This window comes from Oryza sativa, chromosome 10 (assembly GCF_034140825.1).
Source record: "Oryza sativa Japonica Group chromosome 10, ASM3414082v1".
Taxonomy (NCBI): domain Eukaryota; kingdom Viridiplantae; phylum Streptophyta; class Magnoliopsida; order Poales; family Poaceae; genus Oryza; species Oryza sativa.
Genome location: NC_089044.1, coordinates 19908750 through 19926635, shown reverse-complemented (window position 1 = coordinate 19926635; position 17886 = coordinate 19908750). Strand labels below are relative to the sequence as shown.

At 44.8% G+C, this 17886-nt stretch overlaps 3 protein-coding genes across 5 annotated transcripts; 1 reads left to right on the top strand and 2 right to left on the bottom strand.

The window, feature by feature from the left end:
* Window positions 1-1780: 1780 nt before the first annotated feature.
* LOC4349052 (tetraspanin-10) lies at window positions 1781-4710 on the top strand. Its single transcript, XM_015757638.3, has 11 exons — window positions 1781-2005; window positions 2560-2672; window positions 2762-2816; window positions 2917-2972; window positions 3226-3273; window positions 3478-3526; window positions 3629-3712; window positions 3839-3906; window positions 4003-4128; window positions 4223-4298; window positions 4443-4710. The coding sequence occupies exons 1-11, from the start codon at window positions 1952-1954 to the stop codon at window positions 4524-4526; spliced, it is 813 nt and encodes a 270-aa protein (XP_015613124.1). The 5' UTR covers window positions 1781-1951; the 3' UTR covers window positions 4527-4710.
* A 3508-nt stretch (window positions 4711-8218) lies between these two features.
* Window positions 8219-10114, bottom strand: LOC107278994 (protein FAR1-RELATED SEQUENCE 5-like). The gene has a single exon (XM_026020727.2). The coding sequence runs from the start codon at window positions 10019-10021 to the stop codon at window positions 8342-8344; it is 1680 nt and encodes a 559-aa protein (XP_025876512.1). The 5' UTR covers window positions 10022-10114; the 3' UTR covers window positions 8219-8341.
* An 855-nt stretch (window positions 10115-10969) lies between these two features.
* Window positions 10970-16190, bottom strand: LOC4349051 (NAD-dependent malic enzyme 59 kDa isoform, mitochondrial). 3 transcript variants are annotated; one of them, XR_010736924.1, is made up of 20 exons: window positions 15943-16190; window positions 15770-15866; window positions 15543-15661; window positions 15270-15437; window positions 14770-14898; window positions 14475-14535; window positions 14278-14381; window positions 14121-14204; window positions 13915-14021; window positions 13701-13806; window positions 13424-13537; window positions 13228-13293; window positions 12586-12658; window positions 12419-12505; window positions 12277-12331; window positions 12116-12187; window positions 11952-12008; window positions 11662-11859; window positions 11440-11554; window positions 10970-11350 (listed from the first exon to the last, which is right to left on the bottom strand). XR_010736924.1 is itself a non-coding variant. In XM_015758970.3 (19 exons), exons 1-19 carry the CDS (start codon window positions 16111-16113, stop codon window positions 11279-11281), a joined length of 1863 nt encoding a protein of 620 aa, XP_015614456.1. In that variant the 5' UTR covers window positions 16114-16190; the 3' UTR covers window positions 10970-11278. The 3 variants fall into 3 exon arrangements, 1 of the variants encoding a protein (XP_015614456.1); XR_010736923.1 differs by having other exon boundaries at window positions 11662-12008; XM_015758970.3 differs by lacking the exon at window positions 11952-12008 and having other exon boundaries at window positions 11662-11724.
* Window positions 16191-17886: the final 1696 nt, after the last annotated feature.

Below are 17886 nucleotides of genomic sequence, written 5' to 3'. Positions count from 1 at the left end.
AATGTGGAAATGGTTTTGTCGCTTTGTGTTGGTAGAGGGCAACTTCTAGGGGTGAAAATGGGCACGAAAATTCCCGATTGACTGTTTCCAATTTTTACCTGACGAGCAATGTGGAAATGGTTACTGACGAAAACAAAAATGGAAATGATTTTTGCTGCATACCTACCACTTTCAACTTTTTAATTACCATATTTCTAAATACACTAAGTAATATTTATAGTCTATTTCTTTATTTGACCAGTAGTTTAGATACCCATCAACTTCTCAACCAAAATCCCTAACTTGGGATGAGGTTAAAAAGAGACAATTTATAATTTATATAGCATAACCTTGAATTTATTTTATCGTATTATATAATTATGCAAAGTTAAACGTATGATTTATTGTCAGCTTCCTCGATACCGACATGTTTTCGTTCGTACAGTCTATTTACGATATCTCCTGTTTTTTTTGTTTCCGACTTCATCTTTTAAGTTTTATTTTCGAAAAAAAGATATGATTATGAAAAAAAAACTAATATACGGAATCCCATTGGAGGCACAAGGGCACTAGATAAAAGAGGGGTAAACATTACATATCTTCTATATACGTTTCTCCTAGATTTGTTTCCCCCACCGATCCATTTTTCTCCCCCACCGAGTAACAACGCTTCGTCTTCCTCCTCCCTCTCCTCAACTCCTTGACCATTGTCTCCAACATCGACGACATCACCTATCCTCTTTTCCCCCTTCCTACACTGGATTTAGAGCATGTGAGAGAATGGAGATTGGCGAGGGCATGGGGGTTATAGCCAAAGAGGGAGCCAGCTATGACTGTGAGGTTGGGGGTTGTCATGTGTGAGCAGAAGGAAAGGAAGGTAGTGAGGCTAAGGGGGACGACATCCTGGGCATCAACAGGAAGGTGGAGGTGGCTGGTCTCGAAGTAGATGGCGACCTTGGAGTTGATGAAGTGGATACTTCAACAAGATGGTCTTCGGGTTTCTTCATGCTCCTTGTCAGCCCATCACTTCTACTACTCGATGTTGTGTACAAGTACATCACAGTCGATACTTTAGGTACCAGGAGTCGATTCCAGGACCTGATACCTTGGGTGTCATGCCTGGTACCCAGGTACCAGACAAGTACTAGGGTATGGTACCTCAAGTACTACCCATAGGTATGAGGTGCATAGTATTATGTATTAGGTATTGGGTCTGATACCTATGGTATCAGGTATCGGATCAAGGCGTGAGCAAGAAGAGCACGCTGTCATCGTCTGGCTGACCGGCAAGTCACCTATCGTTGTCTCATCTTCTCTTCTCCCTTCCTCTCATTGACATCTCCCTCCTTCCTCTGTTGTTGCTGTGACCGGTGGGGGCAAAGAGCTAGGGGTATCGCTGCTTTGTTTTTTTACAACATAGGAGTCTGTAAGTCCGAACATGGAGAATTTTAAAAGTGAAAGATTAGATTTATAAAGTTATCCTGTTGGATCAGAATCCCGTGCTCTAGTAATCCTCTTTTTATGAAAATCTCCGACCGTTTTCATTCCATATACAAACCGCGGCCACCGTTCAAACAATCAAACCAGCCCAACAAAACAAAATTGAATAGGACCACACGCAGTCACTCACGCTCGCCGCCAGCACACACCTCCGTGAAGCCGGCGCCACGGTGAGGCACTGACGCCGTGGGCCCACGAGTCTCCCGGGCCCACGCGTCATCCTCTCCATCCCCTCGTCGTCGTCCGCTCGCCTCTGCCCCCGTGCCGACCTTAACTGCCGCCGTTGTCTTCTCCTCCACCCAAAAGCTCGCGAATCAATCCACGCTTCAGAGAGAGAGAGAGAGAGAGAGAGGCAGGTGGCGCCGCCGCTGTCCCGCTCGTCTCCGGTGGCCGGCAGGCGGCCGCAGATCTCGTCTGTCCAGGATCCAGTGTGTGCGGCCGCGGGCCGCCATTGTTTGGGAGGAGGAGGAGGATGGGTAGTAGCACAAGCGCCTTCGTCATCAGGTGGATCAACTTCTTCACCATGGTCAGTCGCCTTCCACTCCTCGCTTGCTGCTCAGTTGCCTTCGGCTCGCTGCCCCTCCTCCGCTTGCTGTGTTGAGCTTGAGCCGCCTCACGGTTTCTTTCCTCTCTGGGCTGGCGGCTGATTTGCTGAAAATGAGTTCATATTGCTGCCGCGGCATTTGTAGGATTCGTTGTTTGGTTGGGTTCCTCGGCTGTTTCTGTTTGTGAAGCTTAGCTTTCCTGCACCGAATTCAGCCTGTTTGATTCAATGCAACACATGGATTTTGAGTTTTCGGTTCTCCTAAATGCCAAATTACAATATTCTTTTATTGCATTTTTTGCCTTCACATTTGCTCTGAGTTTCTTGTCTTCCTAATTTCTTCTTCTTTCATTTAGTGGCTACTCTCAATTAATCAATTTCACTTCTTTTGGATACTAGTAGCACTCAGTTTCCAGTTTAATGTTGGCACATATCCAGGCTCCACAAAATACTCCACGACCATACGGAAAGAAACATTGCATCTTTCAGCATCAATGCATTTTATGACACTCTTAAATTCTCTTCTTGGTTGGCAGATACTGGCACTACTGGTGGTGGGGTTCGGGTTCTGGATGAGCACCCACAACGACGAATGCAGGCGGTCCTTGACGATCCCTGTCATGGGTCTTGGAGGAGTAATTTTCCTCATGTAAGAATCCAAGTGTGTCCCCATGATGTTAATCTGATGAACCATGGTGATTTGCGCCGTCTTAACCCGGCTCAGTGTTGATGTTGCAGATCGCTCGTGGGGTTTCTTGGTGCTTGGAAGAAAATTGCTTGCTTGCTATGGACAGTATCCTTTTATTTCTGAAGAAATTGATGCATATGATTTTTTTATTTTATTTTTCTTGTACTTTTGGAGTTAGCTGTTACCTTGACATGTGGGTGTCTAGTATCTGGTAATGCTGTTCGTGGTTTTGGTGGCAATCATGGTGTTCACAGTGCTTGCGTAAGTTCAGTTTGTTAACACATTTGATGCAGAAGGCCTTTTTCAGTCCAACCTGGTTACAATCATGGAGTACCTTTTTATTTAAAATTTGCTGGTTTGTACATCAATTAGGTGATAGAATTGAATTCTACCGCACCATTTAGGGATTAATTATCAATGGACTTGGTAGCTTCTTCTAGTGGTTGCATTTTTATAACCTTATATTGGCATGCACTCTTTGTCTGAAAAAAGATACTGGCATGTACTGTTGCAGGTTTATTATCACAAATACCGGAACTGGCCATTCTGTCTCTGGGGTGAGGTATGTGACAGTTAGTAGTACTTGCACAAAGAATTCCAATCCTAAATTAACTAACACTTGCAATATCTGAAGAACACAAAGAATCTTACATGCTGTTTTGTTTAATCATTCTTTGCAAGCACACTTAATGGTGTCAAAAACAGTTTTGCTGCAGCATGCTTATGTCACCACACAAGTCGTAAATCGTTTCTCATGTTTATGCAGATACAAAGAGTATCGTCTGCAGGATTATAGCTCTTGGTTTATCAAACAGGCATGTCCTATTTTTGTCTCAGGAAAATTCAGTTGTTCATTTTCCTATCATGCAGTAGTACGTTTTATATTCTAAATATTTTGTTCATTTTCTCATACTCAGCTGAATGACACTGAAAAATGGACTCACCTGAGAAGCTGTCTTGTGAAATCAGATGATTGTAATGGCTTGTCAAGAAGATACAAGGTCCCCCCTCTTCCTCACATATTCTTACTAGTTACTACTGATGTGCTCACTATAAAGTCGAAAGTTTCTCCATTTCCATCAATTTCTGCCATGTCAATCTTACCTGTACTCTTCTACTCCCTGCAGACTCTGAAACAATACAAGCTTGCAGATCTTACTCCTATGGAGTCTGGTTGCTGCCGTCCACCGGCAGAGTACGCATTTTAAACATCTCACAGTATATTGCAAACTTGCAACTGTTCATCATCAGGATTTTGCCATAATTATCAAATTTCTCTGAACATTGTCAGGTGCGGGTACCCAGCTGTAAACGCTTCCTACTTTGATTTGAGCTATCATCCAGTCAGCACGAATGTCGACTGCAAACTGTACAAAAACGCACGCTCTGTTCTGTGCTATGATTGTGATTCTTGCAAGTAAGCTCCCTGGTTGCCAATTCCCAGCTTGGAATTTTGGAAACATCAAAGCCATTTTAAGAAACCAATGCTTATATGAATTGTTTGATTCTAGAGCTGGGGTTGCTCAATACATGAAAACAGAGTGGAGGGTGGTAGCCATCTTTAACGTCATACTGTTTGTCATCTTGGTAAGCCACAGCATCAAATACAACACATATAATGTCTCATTTTTTCACCATATAAATGGTAGATTTTCCAATCCATCTTGTGTTATTTTTGACATTAATTTTTTCTCAACCTTTTCTTTTCTCTTGGCTTTTGTTTGCGACTAGTCTTTCGTCTACTTCGTCGCGTGCTGTGCGCGCCGAAACACCGGAGAGAGCGACTCCAAGGTTCCTACAAGATGGCATGCATGATTGGCAGATGAAGCATCGTAGAGTTAGCTTTTGCTATTGCTTGTAGTGGCATTGTTCAGTCAAGTCTCGTTGGTGAAATGGAATGCAAGGGCTTTTCCTTTCTGGTGTGGGATGATGATGTTCTTTGTTGCAGTTGGCTTGTGAACATTTTAGGAATAAGTTCATTTTAGGTCCCTTAACTTTACACCGAATCCGATTTTCATCCTTCAACCCAAAAACCAGATACAATCGGTCCCTGAGCTATCAAAACCGGTGCAAACGAGGTCCCTTGGCGGTTTAGAAGGCGGTTTTGGCTGACGTAGCGCCAACGTGGCTGGTTTGATTTGGTCTTCGTCCCACGTGGCATTTGACGTGGCCGTTATGTGGCAATTCTATCCCAGAAAAATAATAAAAACAGTGGCCCCACATGTCAGCTAAACACAAAAAAAATAATAATGGTGGGGCCCTGGGCCCCACCTGTCAGCTTCGCCTGCCTTCTTTCCTCTCCCCTCTCTTCACCAGCCGCACGCCGTCGCGGAGGCGCTCCACCTCCGGCGCCGGCGACTCCCTCAGTCTGGACACGTCGGCGACCGCCACCAAGAACGCCTCCCACCACAGCACGTCGGCGAACAGCGGCGTGTACCTGTCGGCGACCAGCACTGTCACGCACAGGCGACATGTCGTCGCCGTCAGCCCGTCACGCAACTTCGCGGTCCTGGATTGCGAACAGGACGAGGAAGTGCTTCGGGAGGTGGAGCGCAACCGGAACCACGAGCGGCGGTGGGCTGCCCAGGGGCTGGCGGGGCGGCGCTGGGCGCTAAAGATGATGGAGAGGAGGCCGCTCACGAGGACGACAGCCCGCGTCATTATTCTTGATACTGGCCAATTAATTCTTGATTCTTTGTAGATGCGATGATTTTAGCTTGAGCAAAAGCGGTAGAGCTTGAATGCTTGATACTGTACTGGTTACTCAACTTCATCGCAAGCCATCTCGGTCGCTGCCGTCTTGCTTGGCACCGCTCGCCGCCACCCTGGTAGCAGTAGCAGCAAACAATATGCGAGATTCTTCAGGGAAATACCAAGTTCTGGCGCTGATAGGCGGCGCCATGGCCGTAACGGCAGCAGTGGTTGCGTCCGTGATGACAAGCTACAGGGGTCGAGCATGGGGATCTCGATCTTGTCCGCCTCCTCCTCCTTGCTTGTGTTGCTCTGCGCATCGGCCGAGTCGCCGCTGGAGCCTGGAGCAGTTGGTCGTCGCGGTGGAGGATGACGATGGCGAGGGGGACGGGACGAGCACGTCGGTCCAGGTCATCTTCTTCTTGCTCTTGCCCCCACCCTTCTTCTGCTCCGGCGACACCCGCTTCTTGAGGTGCGTGCTCCACCTCGCCGTTGGCGTCCTCTCGGCCTCATCCCGTCGCCATCTCCCAGGAGCTCGCCGCCACTCTCCACTGCTCCACCCGCCGCCCCTCTCTCCGCCAGTCACCCCTCGGCATCGCGGTGCCGTGGCCCCTTGCCCCTGCTCCGGCCACCGCCGCTTAGCTCCACTGGCCTGCTCCGGCCACCGCCCGTCCAGCTCCGCCCCGCCTGTCGCCTCCACCCCGCTCAACCAGTCAACCTTGCTCTGCCCAGGTGGGAGAGAGGGAATCAGCTCCTCTGACTTCAGCCCTCACGACGGCAGAGAGCAGTCGAGGTCATCCAGCCGTCCACGTTCGATCGAACCGTCCGCCCAAAAAGCGCACGGCCGCGTCATGAGTCTGGGCCAAGGCCGGCCCAACAAGCCCCGTCCCCGTTTGGCCGCCGCCATCGCCCAGCCGTGCTCGTACTCCTCGTCTGGCCGCCGCCATCGCCGTCATTCTTGTCCCCCGCGCCGCCCTCGCTCTCGCCGTCGTGCTCGTCCTCCTCGCCGCCCTCGCTCTCACCGTCGGGCTGCGGTACTCAGCTGAGGAGATGGGGACCGGAAGGTGTGCACGATGCAGCGCTTGGTCGCGGCCACGGCGCACCGGTGCCACGAGCTCGATGTGCGCGTGCCGAGCTCGAGCAGGCCATGCGCCGCGACAGGCAGCGCGCGGCGAATGGAGGAGGGGAGCGAGTGGAGGAACATAGCGGCCTCCTCGGCAGTCAGGGAGAGGAGGAACTCCTCCTCGCCGTCTCTCAGCAGCGAGCGAGTGGAGGAACACAGCGGCCTCCTCTTCAGCTCCTTAATGCTGCGTCCAGGAGTGTTGCTTTGTTGTATGTCAAACCGAATGGCATTCTGGAGATACTGAATGTGCAGTTATTAGAATGATAGATTGTTCTTTACACAGGCAGCAGACCACTTGTTCTGAAAAATGGGGTTGCATGTGTTCTGTAATTTGTATAGAAAGCAAAAAAACTCTGTAAATTGTTTGTAGTGAGAATGGCTTGTCCAACAAAATGATGAAATGGCCATTTGTAACTTATCACTGCAATGAAATTATGTTCCAATTCTGGGCATATGGCCTGTTCAAGAGAACCAACAGTTTTTGTCCCCCAAAATGCTTGCTATCTGCTGTCCAGTACCAAGTGTATATGACATACTAAACTGTACACACTAACCACAGGCGTGTGCATTCAGTTAATAAAAAAGACTGAAGGTGTTCATTGATCCGGCATAGCGTCGTCCTTTCAGAAGAGCCTTGCCATCAGAATCCTCTTCCAAGTGCTCAACACCAATCATGTCATCCCCTGCGTTCAGCACCTGTTGGCAGTGGTGAATGGGGGCATCTGCACATGTTCAGTAACAAACAAGGGAGGTACAACCAATGGATGCATAAATGCTCACCTTGCCCAAAAGATCAAGCTGTTCATCAAGCGTGCCAAAAGAACAATCTCGGCAGGTGCCGCAGCCCGCAGAGACCAAAAGCCTATTCACCAAAACCAAACTCCATTGCTAGAATTCAACATCAAGATCATCGACGGTTGCTCCCTGAAAAATTAAAGAAAATTTAAACTCTGTCGATGTTAATACTAATTGATCATAGCTTCGAAATATTACCGTCAATAGTTGAGAGAAGGTGTTGATGGCCATGTATGGTTCAGACATTTCTTCCATGGGCAAAGAGGTACTAGGATATATATTTTGCCCTGCTGGATTGTCATGTACTGATGCTTCTTTTCCCTTTTTCTTGCCTCCCGTCTTTGCAGTCTTTTGTTCCTTCAAATAAAAGAAATAAAACTGAGCATGTTCCCATTGAACAGTGAAAGAGAAACAAATATACTTTGAATACTGAACATGTTCACATACCTTTGAACCTTTTTTCTTTCTCTTACCTCCCTTGTTACTTCCATTCTTTGTGGACTTGTGCAGCTTATCAAGCCAATTTTTTTTGCGCTTTGAGGTTTTTGTTTCCACCTCCTTTTTCTTTAGGCGAGCTGTACTCACCAAGTCACTTGGAGGAGTAATATCAGTGGGACCTAGAGCTATGGTATCAGTAAATCCATTGATTTCTTCTTCAACTTGCTTGCTAAGGATATCAAGTGCGTTGTTTACTAACAAGGTAGACCCTGGATGGCTGGCAGCTCGAAGTGCCAAATTGAGAAATTTGCGGGTCATATCTTTGTAGCGAAGCATCTCATTTAATCTTGGGTTCTCTATAATACTTCGTCCATGGTTATCTTGTACTGTCCCACTATGTGCTCCACGTGTCCATCGCTTCAGTACATATTGTGATGGGAGAGATTTTATATTCATCAAATCAAGGACTTTTAAAGCATGTGCACACAATATTCCAGTTCTACTGAACATCCCACAGCCGCATGTACTAGTTTGCTCTAAAGGATCACCAACAACTTTGTACTCCTTCTCAAAGGTACAATTTTCATCTAGACTGCCAATTGCCACAAGATAGCAATTGTTGCCTTCCAATGCCGTGGTGCATGCTACCATAGGTACAATTTTCATCTAGACTGCCAATTGCCACAAGATAGCAATTGTTGCCTTCCAATGCCGTGGTGCATGCTACCATGGATCTTTCATATTCAGCTTGAAAAGCTTCGAATATGATTGGTGTGTATAGCTTGCTAGCTTGGATTAGCATAGGTGTCCTCATTTTTATTCTGGGTATTTTCTTCCTTGATTCAAATTCAGCATTTAGCTCATTTTCTCTTTTATCTTCCACCACCCTTTCAAAATGCTGAAGAAATCGAATGATATCAAAATCAGATTTGAAATGCCTCTTGAGTTCACTATTTACACTCTCACTTAACTGTGTACTTCTCATACCTAATGTGAACACATCCTTCATGTAACATTCAGCCCATTTTTCTTTCACCTTGTATATACTATCCAACCAACTTTGCTTGCTCGCCTTTGCCCTTATGGTGCTAAATGCTTGTTCAAATGTTTCCTCATCTTCGTACTCAAACATACATGCACTAAAATCTGCGAGAATACTTCGTTCTTCCTCGTTATCTTCGGCAGTCTGTTTGGGAGAATTACTGGATTCTTCATCCTCGAGTTCAGCTACATGTTTAACAGCATTCTGCATGATATGGAAAGTGCACAAACCATGCCATGATTCTAAAAACACTTTCTTAATTGCTTTTCCCATTGCAGAATCCTGATCAGTATAGATTGTTTTAGGTTGCTTGCCATTATGTGCTTTTAGGAAGGTCTCAAATAACCACTTGAAGGACTCATATGTCTCATCATACAGTAGAACAGCACCAAAAACCATTGTTTCCCTAAACTGATTGAACCCAACAAATACACCAAAAGGCCTACTTTCCTTGTTTGTTCCAAAAGTAGTGTCAAAACTGACAACATCACCAAAATATGCATAGTCAGTGAGCATTTTAGCATCAACCCAGAATATGTTTGCTATTTGCTCCTCACTATCCATCTGCAATGCATATTGAAATGACGGGTTCTCAGCAATTTTATCTTGAAAATGCATGAGCATGCTTCCTGCTTGACCATATACCATCTCTCGTTGGCGTTTGCCCCGTAAATAATTCTTGTGGTCACGGAGAGTGCAATTGAGATTAAGTGAGCCACCAACTTGGATACTAGCCAACTGATGTGCTGCTTTGGGCCCAATGCCCGCATCGTCAGCTGTCTCAATTTCAAAACCTTGTAACTCTGAAATTTTCCTTTGAGACACCATCAAGTGCGAGGTTTCTGGCAATTGAAGGATGTGATTGTGTTCCAAAACTAGATCAGCCACTTTATAATTCCCTTTCTCCTGATCTAGCACAACACCCATGCGAACTTGACAATCGGTTCTCGTTTCAGCTCTTGGACACTTTGTTAGATGATCCCTTTTATCCTCCTTTCTATGACCCTCATTTGCACAAACATATCTGCATGACCTAACCTTTCCATCTGATTTCCTTTTGTTTGAGTACCTTTTTCTAACCTCGAAACCTTTTTGACCACCATAGCTAACCCAAAACATCCAAGCCTCATCAACAGTATTGAATTCCATGCCAACTTCAGGTAACAAACTAGGTAGCACACCCACTCTACAGGAACAAAAAAAAAATGATTTGGTGGTCATCGAACAAGTAAAATCTACCCGATCATGGTGAAAAAAGTAACAACCATAGCTTTACAGACCTGTTTTCTTCCATCTCAAATATGCAGATTTTGCTGGAGGCTTCTTTGATGAATTATTCCAACACTGTCTAATGGAGGAGGTGGAAGACAATCAAATAATTTGCTGAAAAAAAGGAAGAGAAGAGGCCAGATTACTTCACCTGTGCTTGATCAACGGTGGAATCCGTGCTGAAAAAAAAAGGAAGAGAAGGGTTCAGATGATCGCCTGGCGCTGTGGCCTCGTTTGGCGCCAAAAAGGCGAGCACGGCCGCCAAAACGCATCTGTTCGCGGTAAAAAGGAATAGGAGCGAGACAGACGGCGCTGGAGGACGAGGCTTGTTGGGCCGGCCTTGGCCCAGACTCACGACGCGGCCGTGCGCTTTTTGGGCGGACGGTTCGATCAAACGTGGACGGCTGGATGACCTCGACTGCTCTCTGCTGTCGTGAGGGCTGAAGTCAGAGGAGCTGATTCCGGAGAGAGAAGATAGAGAGAAGAGGGATGACATGTGGGGTCAAATGGGTCCCACCATTCATTATTATTTTGCGTGTAGCTGATATGTGGGCCCCATGATTTTTATTTTTTTAGATTGAATTGCCACGTAAGCGCCACGCCACGTGGAATGAATACCTAGTCAACGGAGCCACATAGGCGCCACGTCAGCCAAAACCAAGTACAATACTGCCGAGGGACCTTCTTTACACGGTTTTATAAGTATGTGTTGTACCCGGTTTTGTACTAAAGGGATGAATTTCGGACTCAGCGACAAATTAAGGGACCTAGAATGAACTTAATATAACATTTTATGATAAAGAATGCCATCTCACTTCAGCAACTGCAACCTGTGGGTTTTTATGCTCATTTTGCAAATGCGCTGCTGGGTTAAACAATGGCAATGCAGGGATAGAGTGATAGATCAATATCCAAAAAAAATATATTAGTAGAATGTAGTAAAGCACGAGATGTAAATTTATGTAGCTCAACTAATCTTGAAATTGAGCAACGTTTGATGACGGAAGCTGTCAAAACAGAACAAAAAAATGGCGTGGCGTGATAACATAGCCATAGACGTGGGCATCGGTATCTGCTGAATTACCCTCCAGTAGCGCAGCTAAATGAAAATAGCAACAAAAAAAATAAGTCTGAACAAATATGTGACTGATAGTTGTTCAGGTGCTACATCTGGTTCATGCAACGTCAGATTTTTCACTTCATCGAGCTTCACTTATCGTTCACGAGGGGGCTGTAAATAGGGTACCACATCTTCCGAGCCACAAAGTCGACTGTGTCCGCCTGTGCACACATGTAAAATGACACATTTCAGACGCCAAACTGGCAAAAAATTCAACTTCAGGGATTTGAAATTATGTATGATGCAGTACCTCAGTCATGCTCTTGAGGTCCCTAGCGTCTACATCACAACGCCCCTCGGCCAGATCTTCATCAACAGCGGCACGGACGACTGCGGCGCCGACACGTGCGGTGATGTGCCTGATACTGCATTTTTCATGGTGGTATGTTGATTAGCAAAAGTGGAATGGTTGGATTATGGTATCATGCTGCCTATCAGTCTGCAATGGCGCAGGTTGGATGGAAGAGCTAACCTTGAGATTGATGGAAAGAGGATGCCTTTTCGAATTTCATCGTCTGTGATGTATGACGCAAGGCTGCGTCAGAAATCACTAGATTAGATGCATAGCTCAAGCCGAGTTTAGTTCCAAACTTTTTCTTCAAACTTCTAACTTTTCCATCACATCGTTCTAATTTCAACCAAACTTCCAATTTTGGCGTGAACACACACCCTCAATTTACCAGGAAAAAAAACAAATCATACAAACCATCCAAGATACATTAATTATAGAAATTGTGCAATTTAAGGTGGAGAAAACACTACTTTGTCAAAAAGTACGGCTGAAGCGTGTAAGCTTTTTACGTCACACTGTCTAATATGCTGGACATCAGTAATTGTACTTGTTAGTGCAGTTGAGATCTTAAGAAATAGAGCTACAAGACAACAAGCGAAAATATGATCCGATCAAACAACAGAATAAAACTTACCACTCAGCTGCTGATTGGAGCATGCCATCTGTAATATGCCGAGCACCTGAAAGAAGGGCTCCTAAACCGATACTGAATTATACAGAAACGTCCATCAGAATAACATATAAAAAAGGAAAAAAAAACAAGCATTTCAAGGTAAGCTATAACAGTTGTCATACCCAGGAAACAGATACATATTGTTTGCTTGATTAGCGTACCCTTGTCTACCATTGCCTGGGACAACCACATTATAAAATAAGTGGTCTTATGCAAAAGTGCTAGCAAAATGAAATGATATAGAGAATGTTAAATAGGGCATACCTAAAGTGACATTACTGAAAGGGCTTCCACTGGCAAATACTGCATTGTCTCCAACATATTTGAATACATCTTCAGGAGTACATTCGGCTGTAATAAGAAAAATATAAATATCAGGCATTTATGTTTGGGTATCCTAGAAGTAAATATTAATGGGTGAGGTGAGGAACCTTTAGTAGTTGGGTTGGACATTGCAAAAATTGCAGGACGAGGGGAATCGGATTCTTTCATAGCCTTGAGAACCTGCAGAGGTACAAAGATAAAGTTAAGACTCCAATGTTGAAATTTATAAGAGAGAACATATGAGTATACCCTAACAGATGAAATCCACTAGGATCATGATTTAGCACTTCGCAACAAGCCGGCTTAATATTATTACATTTGCAAAGGAGAGAACTTTTGAAACCTAACAACACAAATACATATTTGATGCTCTTGTAACCATGGTTTACTCACAAATCATAATGAAGCAAACTAAAACAGTATAGAAATGGCCCATTAATGTAAACCTCACAAAATCCTTTATAAGGTTGGAGAAAATATTCTAACTCAATGTGCTACCAATCACTAGCATCAGATTTGAAAGGGTGTACTGGCTATTGCTATATTGAACATATAAATATTACTGGTACTGTGAAATACATCTAGAAGTTGCGGGGAACTAATATGGGAGCCACTTTTTTTAGATGGATTATTTACTGCACTGAAAAGTCCCTAGTCTGACTAGTCATATTTATAAGTGAGGACCATTCTTCAACTTTTTTTTGGGGTAAAATTATGAAATCAACATGTTAGGAATTGTTGATTCTTACCTCCTCATTAAATATGCCCCCAACTCCAGAAAGTCCTAAAAGCACATGAGGCTTCACTTTCCTGACCTGATGATCAGTATAAAGCTGAATTAGTTCAAGCACAAGCACAGAAGCACTGGAAAATCTTCTGTTACAATAAAATATTTTAGCTCCAGCAGCTGAGGGGAAAAAAACAATCCTAGAATTATTTTTATACCACTTCAACAAGACTAGCCCCCTCATGGAGATCTTGCACCTCTTCAGGACCAAAACCTCTGGCATAGCGAGCAACTGCAGGATCCAGGCCCTTTCTGGATTTGGTAATAAGTCCCTGCATGGTACAGCATAACAGTGGAAAATAAGAAGCAAACCTATTATTCATGTAAAAACAGGACTTTATAAAGCTTGCCCCAGAATTGCAATTGAACACATGTATGGCAGAAGATATATATTGGAAAAGAGAAGTTGATATTTTCTTGCATAAAATAGCTTACATCTTTGTCCAGAACCCAGAATTGATTATGCCCTTCCCCGCTCCTGTTTATCCCTGGCATCCTTAGCATCGCCTGTTTAGCCATATTAAGCACACCTATCCCAGCACTGGATTCTAAAGAGGAATTAGAACGGAGGAAACAGACTTTTGACAAGAAATACCTTGTATGAAATAAACTGATAGAAAAATGCAAGCATATCAAACATATCATATACCTTCCAGCTCCCACCACAACTATCTTCTGCTTAGTAAAATCAGAGAGGGGTCGACCTTGTGCTCTCACAGCTCCAAGTAGGCCAGCTAGAGCAACTCCTGCTGTCCCCTATTGGATATGACAAGCGCAACAAACAATAATATGAAGTTGGGAAGGCAATAATCCATGCTAAAAGACACAGAATAGCTAGTCAGGCAATCAAAATACCTGCACGTCATCATTGAACATACAAAATCGGTTCCGATACCTCTGAAGAGTTTCAAAGGCCCATTTCATTTGGAAGTCTTCAAACTGTAACTTTACAACTTCAGTAATGGTGCATCACTTGGTTAGGTAACAAAACATTACCAGAAAGTGCACGAACCTGCACAACTGCTTTCGGCCAACGTGCATGAACAGCTTCCATGAATTCATCTACAACAGACAAGTATTCTTCTCCTTCCAGCCTAGGTTGCCTCAGTCCTAAATCTAAGGAAATACTTGGTAAGTTAAGTTATGATACAGGAATTTACTCCAAAGTAGTGAAAGAGTTTGAGAAGTTGTGTGATGTATCTTACGCACATAGCTTGTCTTCTAGAAGCTTTGTGTTATTTGTTCCAACGTCAAGCATAATTGGAAGAACCTACATACCAGAAGTGGGAAAAGGTTGAGAAAAGGATAAATGAAAAATAACAGTATATTATTGATTTTTTTTCTGTGCTACTGGCTGTTATGTCTTGTTGGAAAAATGTATGGAAACATATTTCTTCATGGTCATTTCTCTTGGCTGTTATGTCTTGTTGGAACAATGTGTGGAAACATATTTCTTCGTGGTCATTTCTCTTACTGTGCCAGATGGGAAGAGTATATTACAAACCTTTTGTGGATTGATACCAGCAGCGGCAACATAAACATCAAGTTTACCGATAGGTATACCTATGCCCTGAACTCCAAGATCACCTAGACCTAGAATACGGCTCCCATCAGTCACAACTATCATGTCAACCTGAAATAAGCAACGGCCAATCAGATGCAGAGGTTCAACACAAGCAGAAATGGAACCAATTATGCTGCATGAAGTTTCAATGGTTTGTAGAAATATTTATATAGCAACAAGCATAAAATGGTGTACGACATGGATGAAAGCTGACTATTGGTTTAAGCGTAGATTATTGTACAATTGCCTATTAGCATTCAGTATGCAGCCTATCTCTGGAAAATCGCAAGCATTTGCACAGTAATCAGCACACATTTGTTTGATTTCATATCTCATTGATTGAATTTCGATCTTGACCAATCTCTTTCTTTGATATACTAGTAAGAACATCGGTGTCCAAATAAATTGTTATTCTATAACAGTCAAGTACTCAGGTGTACCTTCTCGGCTGGCCAGTTGTAAATCATCGACATCATCTCCCCCTTATCCTTGGCGCTGAAATACATCCCACGGGGGCGCCTGAACAAGCCACTGTAATTCTCGCAGACCAACCCAACAGTCGGAGTGTATATTATCGGCGCGAAATCCTTGATATTGTCAATTAGAACCTGGCAAAAACAGACGAACACCACCGCATCAGACAATCAAACACGCAAACACCTTGAGCTCATGAATCAACCATCGCCACTGCAACATCGAGAGAGCGCGCTCACTCTGTAGTACAGCGTCTCGTTCCGGTCGTGCAGCCTGTTGAGGATCCTCCACTTGGCCAGCGCGACGATGGTGTCGGGCTCTCCCCGGGTGTTGTGCTCCAGCGACCTGAACGAGTTTACTGCAACACAGCAAGCGGCAAGCGCATCACACGCCACATTAGGCAAAGCAGCAGATATCAGGTGATCTCGCGGGCGAAAATTCGGCGAAGTGGACGGGGTAGACTCACTGAAGCGGTCGTACTGCTGCTCGAACGACATGACCCGCGGCGGGAGGAGGCCGCGGAGGCCAAGGCGATCCCGCTCCGTCATGGGGAACGCCGTGTCCTGCGGTGTGCCAGAAACGAAATCGTGAGAGCCCCAGCGCGCGAGAGCGAGGCATGCAGATCGCGAGATCGGGTACCTTGTTGAACCATGGGTCGTGGAGGATGTCGGTGCCGCGCTTGTGGACGATGCAGGGGCCGGGCACCGCGGCGCCGGCCGCGGCAGCGGGGGCCGCCGGCGACGACGACGACGACATGACCCCGCTCCGCCGGATCTGCGCCGACGACCGCCGCGCCGCGTGACGCCACATCGCGCGCCGCCCCGGGATCGAGGGCCCACAATGGCGGTGGCGGTGGCGGTGGCGCGTGCTCGGACGGAGTCGGAGCCGATCCCCTCCCGGCGTCCTGGGGGATTTTGAAGGGTCGCCGCGGTGAGGGCACCGGCGGTGAGGATACCCTCCCCCCCTCCCCTGCCGCGCGGCGGCGATCGGAGTGGAGGCGACGAGCGGTGGGTGGTGAGGATAACTCGCGCTCGCGCGCGGAGGACGCGGCTCCTACCGGTGGAGGCGTTGTCGGGGGGGGTCCAACCGACGGCGGCGACATATATGCGGATTCCTGACCGCAACGGGGAGTTTTTGCGGCCATCCGTTCGATAGTCATACCAAAAGAAGGAGAAAAAATTGCTTATTAGGGCAGGTTCTTTTCTTTAGGTCTGTTCACTTTGATGTCAAAACAAAACTTTACTAAATTTTGACATGTCAAAATTTTAGTATAGTTGCCAAAATTTTGGCAGGATTTCTTATATAGTTACCAAAATTTGACAGCAAACTAAATGTATCTACTTTTTTTGGCAACTTTACTAAAACTTGGTAAGGTTAAAAATGGCATCAAAGTGAACAGGCCCTACGACTTCAAACTACGGGCGTGTTTACTTTTGTTGTCAATTTCAACCTTATTACCAAATTTTGGTACTAAGGCCTTGTTTAGTTACAAATTTTTTCTTCAAACTATCAACTTTTACATCACATTAAAACTTTCATATACACACAAACTTCCAACTTTTTCATCACGTCGTTCTAATTTCAACCAAACTTCCAATTTTAGTGTGAACTAAACACACCCTAATATTTTGTGAGCAGAAAAATCTGGAACTATGGTAGAATGGTATTGGTAAGATAGTGTTTAGTTTGTTACTGTACCAAAATTTGGTATGGTTGAAAGTGGTAATAAAGTGAATCGGTCCTACGACATCATAATTTTCCATCAGCACGTTTTTCAATTTATCAAATAGTGTGTTTTTAAAGAAAAAATATATAAAAGTTTCCTTAAAATCAAATACATTCAATTTTCAAGTTTGTAGTAGTTAACGTTTAATTAATTTTGTTCTAACGAGCTTTCTCGTTTTGCATGTGAGTGGAAATCTCCTCCAAACACAAACAAACGAACACAATTTTAGTGGTGTAATTTTTTCGTTCGAAAATATAAGCATTTCTAGGTTGCTTATCAGAGAGTAAGTTTAAGAGAAAAGCTACAACGATACCATAGAACAGTATCTCATTCCAACGGTATAGGTATGATACTCCTAGTTATTTTTTTAAAGGAAAAAAGTGATCTAATCTTGGCAGCAGTCTCACTTTCTGAAGTAACCACCTTGGCACCTTGCATTGCATAACTAGAAAATGGATGCAAGCAAGACAGCAAGTTAATTGTGAAGTTGTGGTTCGTGTTTTTCCCCCCACTTTAATATATGACCACATTGTGTAGTACAGATTCATCATTCAAGTCCCTTTCTAAAGAAGAGTACAGGTTCGAGTGCTTTTCAGCTTGAATAAATATCTGGAGACAATTTCATCATCACCGGTTTCCAAGAGGTGGTGTTTTTGTCAATTTCACACACCTGCAAATCTTGACCCGAGCTGAGCTCTGCAGTCTGCACGCGGAGAATGGGAGCGGCACACGATCGGATGGTGCGGCATCACACGAACCAGATGCCTTCTTGCTTGCCCAAAGTCTCTTTCTGGCCCGGCAGATTTGGAGAGGCAGCTTTGATCAGGAGCCATCCGTGGCCCGAATCCGGGCCAGAT

Bases quoted from the DNA above. Each gene is read 5' to 3' on its own strand.
- LOC4349052 (XM_015757638.3), top strand. From the start codon at position 1,952: ATGGGTAGTAGCACAAGCGCCTTCGTCATCAGGTGGATCAACTTCTTC. The intron at 3,274-3,477 runs GTATGTGACAGT...ATGTTTATGCAG, and splicing joins CATTCTGTCTCTGGGGTGAG to ATACAAAGAGTATCGTCTGC. The intron at 4,129-4,222 runs GTAAGCTCCCTG...GTTTGATTCTAG, and splicing joins TATGATTGTGATTCTTGCAA to AGCTGGGGTTGCTCAATACA.
- LOC4349051 (XM_015758970.3), bottom strand. From the start codon at position 16,113: ATGTGGCGTCACGCGGCGCGGCGGTCGTCGGCGCAGATCCGGCGGAGC. The intron at 15,438-15,542 runs GTGAGCGCGCTC...TGTTTTTGCCAG, and splicing joins ACGAGACGCTGTACTACAGA to GTTCTAATTGACAATATCAA. The intron at 13,807-13,914 runs GTATATGATATG...TTTAGAATCCAG, and splicing joins GTTGTGGTGGGAGCTGGAAG to TGCTGGGATAGGTGTGCTTA.
- LOC107278994 (XM_026020727.2), bottom strand. From the start codon at position 10,021: ATGACCACCAAATCATTTTTTTTTTGTTCCTGTAGAGTGGGTGTGCTA.